The sequence below is a fragment of the Stenella coeruleoalba genome (genome assembly GCF_951394435.1).
Source record: "Stenella coeruleoalba genome assembly, chromosome: 1".
Taxonomy (NCBI): Eukaryota; Metazoa; Chordata; class Mammalia; order Artiodactyla; family Delphinidae; genus Stenella; species Stenella coeruleoalba.
Window position 1 is genome coordinate 108,003,715 of NC_137169.1, and position 7,491 is coordinate 108,011,205.

Sequence of the window (7,491 nt, forward strand, 5' to 3'; positions counted from 1 at the left end):
TAGACGGTCAGTTTCTTTTATCTGACACCAGGTCCCCAGCCACATCCAAGCAAGCAAGGCATTCTTCTACAGAGCTGAATTAGAGCCTCTCATCTTTTGTCCATTTTACTTCCTCCTCCTCACACCCACCCACCAGCCACATGGTTAAGGAGGATAGCCAAGAATGTTTTTATCAACTCCAAGCCCTAATTCATATTCCCCCAAATCTCCCACTCCACCCTCCCAACCCCCCACCCCACCCCCAGGATTTCACTGAGATGTCTCCCAACAATTATTTGGAGAAAAAGGAAAAACAAAAAAGGTTCAAGGTCTTGGTGCTCAGCCCAAGGGGCTCCATGCGCTGGGACACCGACGGGCAGGGGCTTCTGCCTCTCCAGCCCGCGCCCGAGCCACCTCCTGACCCCTGGCTGCAAAAGCAGGGAGGGGCAGGAGCCAGCACAGGACCCAGGGGGGCAGCGTCTCAGGATCTGGCGGAGCCCCGGGCAGCATCATTCAACTTGGCCACTGCGGACGAACACAGAAGAAAAAGAAAACACTGTCAAGCAGTAAGGGAAAGAACCCTAAGTCCCACCCCAGTCTCTACCCCATCACTCTTCCACACTTAACAATCATTAGGGCTACCTGGCACATGTCTCAATCCTATCCAGCGAGTTGTTTAAAAAAAAAAAAAAGAATTTCAGTCTTTTCCTGTCTTCAAAACACAATGTTCTCTGTCTTTTTGGAGATACCCATGAAAACAAAAACAAAAACAAATTCTTTAGACAAGATCAAAACAACTGGAGGTTTTCAGGGGTGTAAGCTGCCTGGCTCAGAGCAGGCTTGGTTTCAGAGGCATGGCCAGAGCCACTTGCAGCAGCGGAGACGGACTGGGGGCACACAGTGATCAGGTGATAACTGCACAGAGGTCAGGGCCAGACAGCACACATGTTGTTCTGAGTGGACTTAATAATCTAGGTTTAATCAAAGCAATTTGGATTTGGATTTTGAAATGACCCTTCTTTGCCATGGAAGCTATGTACTTCACGCTGTGGAAACAGGTGGCATATACAGAACGTAGCTTGCTTCTTTGTTTTCTTAGCCTTGAAGATGACCAGGTGGAGAGAGAGACCAACAGTTTTTCTGATTTCCCTATTTCTTCTATTCCTTCCTAAAAACCAGACTCACTGTGGCCTCAGTCTTGAGGAGTCATACTGACCGACAGAGAAAGCAGCTCAGACAGAAAATACAAAATTTGAGAAGATCGGAGGTGAAGAAAACGTACAAAATTATATATATATTTATATATATAATAACATGACATATCTATGTACAACATGTCTGGGACAGTTGAGGAAACTATACAAAGATGTTCAGCATTTTCCCCTTCCCACATGGACTTTAGACTAAGGAAGACAGCATGAGGAAATGGAGCAAGAAACACAAAAATTATATACAATTACAAGTGACAGCCAAGGAGTTTGGGGGCCAGGGAATCACAGGATTCTGCTCTCTCCATTCCCTCCTCACCAACTTTTTCCTATCCAATCTGAATGATGGCCTGAAAAGTGAATGGCTGGTCAGGAAAGAAGTAAAGACACACCCTAACCGCCCCCCCACGTGCATTAGCAAGTTCATCAGTCGTCCTCATCAGGCCAGATGTGTGGTACATCAGAACTGGTGAGCTGAGAGGGCAAGAGAGGATTATAGAATCTTCCCCTCCTGAACGGCTAGTTCGCACCCTGCTCTCTCTGTGATAACTAGCAGGCTGCATTCAGTAACATTCAGGCCAAGCCAGTGATAACTAGACTGATGATGCTGGCCACCTGCAGCCCCTTTCCCCCACCTGGTTCACGATCAGCATTGCTACTTCTCAGAGCACGGGAGCTGGGTTACTGGGCTCTAGGAAGGCAGAGATTTCTCAGTGCTCCTTCTCCCTAACCACCTTCCCCAGCTTCCTCCAAGGTGATTCATCTCCTGAGAACCTGCTGCTCCAGCCCTGCAGTAGCACTAAGCCCTGGAGGCTCGCTCAGTTCATCCCTTTTCTTCTTGTCTCCCTAACAATACACCTGGCAGCTGATAACATCTGAAATATGGGACTCCAAATGTGCATGACTGAGCATGTTTCTTTAGGCCCACAGCTTGGCTGCCAGAGCAGCTTTTTAGCAGCAAGGGCCCAGATTGTAGGAAAGCAGGTGAGGGCAGAGGCAAGAGCTTTCATGGCTAGCTTCTTAGAATTTTTTCTCTTGACCCTCAAGACCATGATACTTATGAGGCCCTCTTGCCTGAATTTATAACCCCCAAACCTCAACTTCTCTCCCTGTGTAGTCTTCAAATAGTTCCCCTCTGTAGGCTCACCTATGGGCCTTCCTCACTTTTGGCTTTACAATGAACAGCAGTTTTTTTCAGGATTTTAGAATCAGAATCAATCTTATCTATATTCAACTGTTTTACAGAGGCGGAAATAGAAATCCAGAGAGGTTAAATGCCTTGACCAAGGTTACATGTCAATTCTGCCTAGACTGAGTGGGACTAGAACCCAGATACCTTGACTCTTAACCCAGTGTTCTTTCCACTATCCCACGATACTTTCAAAAAGCAACATGCTGGAAGAGAGAGAGAAGGTGCCCATTTTATGTGAATTATATCCTCCAATCTTTACATTATTTAAGAACCAGGGCAAACTGTAAAAGATACTGACTGAGTAAAGGAGGTTAAGTGGGCATTATAGTTTTAGGCAAGCAAATCAGTTTTTCCTTTTGAGGCTTCTCTACACCTGCCATAATGGAAACATGAAGCAGTAGCAGCCCAAGGGACAAAACATTTAAAGCACAGAAAACAGATCCCATTCAATCTATCTTTCCCAACCATGTCAGGTTAGCCTTGGGATGTTAAACCTGTCATATTATTCCCAAGGCCTAGCCTAACCAATTTTGGGATATTCTCTTCCAAAAGTAGAAGTCACATCTCCCCAGTTTTTTGTACAAAAGAAAAAGAGTTTGCAGCATTATCCAATCCTAGTCTCCTATTTCTGAGCCCCTATCTGGGCTACATGAGGGTGTGGAAATCTCAACTTATCCAAAGAAATGAACTCAGAGCCTCTCTTCAGCCCACATTACCTTCTCAGCAGCCCCCAGGAGAATCACAGTCATTTCTGGCTAGCAAGCTGAGAAGATATAACTAGGTGCCCATTCCATCCCTGCCTATGATATACAAAAGTCCAGTGGGTGAGGAAGGGGAGCAGAAGGGGGCCCCGGTTACCCCGCAAGCTTGCTGGTGACGAGTGAGGACTTTCTCTGGGGCAGATCCTGTGGGGTGGGGATGTGGTCACCAGTCACCAGGTTCTTGTCTGGTCCTGCACTTGGCAGCTGCTTATTCTTCATCTTGGCTTTGGCCATGTTGTAGTCTCCTGAGTCAAAGTACTTTTGCTAAGAGATAAGAGGGAGGTTTAGGTGAGTGAGGAGCTCTGGTCTTCCTCAAAAACAAGGAGACTCACATCCACTATAAACCTGCATCCACGCTCAGACCTTTCAAGTCTCTTTTGGATTAGTCTCCTGCATACAGAGCTTAGCATTAATTATATTTACTTACGTCTTCTCCCCAGTGTGTTCTGACTTTTTCAGGTATGGAAGCAGTTTCCCAACTAGGGTGTTATTTTTGGAGTTAAGAGGTAGCTCCTACATCCTCTGTACCCACATCTTTTGTAGCCCCATGAGTACAGGATGGTTCAACCAAATTACTGACTTTATTCACTAAGGCTTATAAGGACCTATTAGCCTCCAATGGGCTTGGTGCTGGGGAAACAGAAATGAATAAGATACATAGAAGGGTCGATCTGGGGCTATCAGCAGGAGATCAACCTCAAGCTAACAACCTCAAAATTAAAAATTATTCTCTCAGACTATGAATAGAAACTGGGCTTGTTCATGAGAATGTACTTTCCTCTGACTGCAAGCACTCCCACACACGTTCCATGGTTCTGACAGCCTGCCCACGCCTGCCTTGCTTACAGCAAGGTAAACTGCAAATCAGCATCACATCATCATCTGTGACTAAGACTCAGTAACCGGGATTCTCCACAGGAATCTGCTTCCCTCTCCATTTCATCCACATAGAGAAACACACTCCAGGTTAATGACATACAATCCCTCAGTCAGCTTTCAGTACCTCTGAGGACTGAGAAACCTGATCAGGAGCTAGATGGCTATGAAGGTAAGACTCTGCCTTGGGAGAAGGACCATTCTGGACAGGAAAAATAAGTCTCTTCAGGGAGCATAGTTAGTAGTTGGTGCTAACTTCAAGGGTCTAAAGACACCTACTATTCATTTCAAGTTGAGGAAATCTGTAGGACAGATGGGCTGATCTTTTTCTGAAATGACACACCCCAAAATTTAGCTCTAATCCTAAATGTGCAATCCTAAAACTCCCACCATCCAAACAGGCAAATGTCTGGAGGCTGTCAGCATTCCAGACTCTAACATCCTTCCCTCACTCCCCCAACCCCATACCCAAATGCCCCTACATTAAGCCTTAATATCCTACGTGGGAAATCAGAAGATAACCGATACCATTTCAGGGATTTACAATATTTGCCTTGCTTTTTACAAGTTTCTAATTTCTCTCTACTACTGCCCCACAACAAAACCTTCATATTGGTGTTCAGTAGAACTTCCACAGATCTCATCCCTAAGGCCCCCTTTGGCTCCGAAGTAAGAGGGTAAGAGATTGTGCCCCGTACCCCTTTCTGGAGTCTCTTCATGAGGAAGTCGGAGCCTCCAGGCTTTTGTCCTAGGCTTGGATATTTGGCCTTTAGCTTTGCCTCCTCGGCTCTCTCAGGGAGCATACCTTCTTTCTCCTGTGTGTCCTGGAGGAAACAAACGGGCCAACAAAATTAAACACTAAGAAGCAACTGCTTCTAATATCTGATAACTTTTATACTATTACCTTTTCCTGGAGGTCTACCCATTAGTAAACATGCTATTTCCACTCTGTTCTTAAATAAAGCTAGACCTTTGTTCAGATCCCTAAAGCTCAAGATGACTGTACTGTGAGAAGAAAAGATAACTTGCTTCTCACACGAAACCCAGGGAACCACCCCAGTGACCTGTGAGTGACCTATACCTAAACCTAAACACAATACTTCACTCAAAGAGCAAGCGATATCTCACTCAGAACAGAAGCTAGGAAAGACAGAGAAAAGAGCCAACAGGGCTTCTGGTGATACAAAATTAGTATGAAAGTTTCCTAGCTGTCCCTAAAACACAGTACAGGTCAAATGGGAAATCAAGGGGGATAACTGCTGAGATGTTCCCTCCTAAGCTAGTCAGCAGATAAGTCTCTCTACGGAGGAGGCTAGCTATGTAGCCATCTCCAGACATCTCCACCTTAGTAATGGGACAGCATTGCTTCCATAAACACTGTAGTAGGAAGGTGACAGGTAAACAGAGATTAAAATGACACTTTTTAACCTCAAGAAAATTAAGGTACAGTAGGTTCACTAGTATTTACCTACCAGCTTTGCCAAAAAATCAACACCTTCCCTAGTGACGGAAGTTTGGGGAACATGCCAAGAGCTCAATTAGCTTGCGGGGGCTCTTACTGTTGCTGTTACTCCCTGCCTGCTTTTTGTAGGCCGTGCTGCACTTTTCTTTACTGACTTTTTAAAAAAGGACATGAAGCCAATTTGTGGCTCTTTTTAGTGGAATTACATTGCCTTCCCTTGAAAACCTGGCACAGACATAACACCGGGTGTATTTCATGAACCCGAATCCAGTACTAAATGTTATAAGTCAAATACAAACCCCCAAAGAGGGTGGCGTGTTTTCATCACAGAATTGCAGGTTAACTAAGTCCCACTACCTTGGAAGTCTGGGGGGAATATGGTGGCGTCTTTCTTGTCACGACTCTGTCGGCGTCTTTTCTAGGTTTAACCTCCATTATTCTGTTTGGAACTCTAGTCCTCTTCAATTTTGTAAGGTCCTCTTTGAAGGTGGGCAACAGACCATCTCCAGTGGTCAAAACAGGTCTCTTTGAGAAAGTTGCCGCCTTAAACTAGCCATGGTAATAATTACTCTTCTCCCTTCCCCCAGTGCTGGTCCTTTTTAAACGTCTTTTCCTCTACTTGTATCTTTCTGGGGATTTAGAATGCAAGCCCCAGCCTAGCGGTTGGGTCATTTTACCCCTACTAACCAGTAACACACATCTCATCCCGGGACCACCAACCCCTTTCATTCACCCAGTCTTTCTAAACACCCGCCCCGCGCCCAGGCTCGGCCAATTATAGCACAACTTCAATGAGTTGAGCGGTAGGTCTACTGGCCAATCAAGAAGAGAACCGCATTGATTGACAATCCATCCAGCTAACCAGCGCCAAAGCAGCAATCCGTACTGAAGCTCACCCTGCATGACGCAAGAAGTGGCCAACCCCTGCAGAGCCCGAGACCATGGCGACCAATCCGCACTGGTGGGAGACCGTCTCCCGCCCCATCACGGTCGCCCCCAGCTCGCCCACCGCACCCCCTCCATTTCACCTGCTTCTCCTCGCCAGTCTCCTCCGCAGGGTTCTCGTCCTCTTGTTTCTGGGACATGGCGGGACCGGGACTGTGGAGTGTAGGGGACCCAGGAACTCACCCGGAGAAGGGAAGGGGGAGGGGAAACGGGACAACCTGCGCTGCTTCTTCAGCTCCTGTCACTAGGGTTGCTCAGTCAAAATGGCGGCTCTTGCCTGTGACGTTGCGGCCGCCCCTTCCTATGGGAGCCAATGGGAGCGGGGTAGATAGGGCAATGACGTAACGACCTACCAATAGTTGCTGGCTAAATGTGGGTTCTATGGAGGCGACGGGCAAGCTGGAAGGCCAACCCGGAAAGAGAGTGACCCACAAGGACCAATTGGAAGCCCTTGGGGGATGTGAGGGGGTGGTGCTGGTAGCTCTGGCATTTTTGCTCCTTTGATGGGGTCAGACTTCCTTCGGCTCCACCGCCCCGCGCCCAGGAGGCTTTGCTGAGCTTCAAATTGGAGAGCGAAATGATGGAAACCTTTTATTTCCAGGTGAAGAGGATTAAGCTTTGCGCAGTGTTAGCAGAAAATTATCAATCACCAGAAAATAATTAAGAGGTCAGACACACTATTCCAATGTGTCACTTGGGGTCTGGAATGGAGAGACTGAGTCATCTTGCGGAACACAAATGGCTTACGTTTCATGATTTAACTCATGTACAGTTTTTTACTTGTTCACAGTCATCCCATGGAGACTTGATCACTTTGAAACAGTACAGGTCTAGGTACCTGGTAAACATTTAGTAAATACTTGCTAACGTATCCTGAGTCACAGTTCAACAATATTTTTTGAGCGTCTATTTGAAGACGGTACTGTTTTAGTTTTACAGGGGATACATATGTAGTAAGGCAGTCTCTGCCATAGAAAGTTTAGTGGGCTTGTAAAGTTTAGTGGGCTTGTGGGGAGGGTTTTCACAGTGTGCCAGGTGTACCTTAAATCCTCAAGATTAAATAGACAC

General features: G+C 46.4%; 1 protein-coding gene across 3 annotated transcripts; it reads right to left on the reverse strand.

Annotated features, from left to right (window-relative positions):
• Window positions 1-245: 245 nt before the first annotated feature.
• Window positions 246-6,689, reverse strand: ENSA (endosulfine alpha). Of its 3 annotated transcripts, XM_079916022.1 has the most exons (4): window positions 6,507-6,689; window positions 4,715-4,840; window positions 3,238-3,404; window positions 246-504 (listed from the first exon to the last, which is right to left on the reverse strand). In XM_079916022.1, the coding sequence occupies exons 1-4, from the start codon at window positions 6,561-6,563 to the stop codon at window positions 489-491; spliced, it is 366 nt and encodes a 121-aa protein (XP_079772148.1). In that variant the 5' UTR covers window positions 6,564-6,689; the 3' UTR covers window positions 246-488. The 3 variants fall into 3 exon arrangements, with proteins under 3 accessions (XP_079772148.1, XP_079772150.1, XP_079772149.1); XM_079916024.1 differs by lacking the exons at window positions 246-504; window positions 6,507-6,689 and adding an exon at window positions 5,836-6,106 and having other exon boundaries at window positions 741-3,404; XM_079916023.1 differs by lacking the exon at window positions 246-504 and having other exon boundaries at window positions 745-3,404.
• Between the last annotated feature and the right edge of the window lie 802 nt (window positions 6,690-7,491).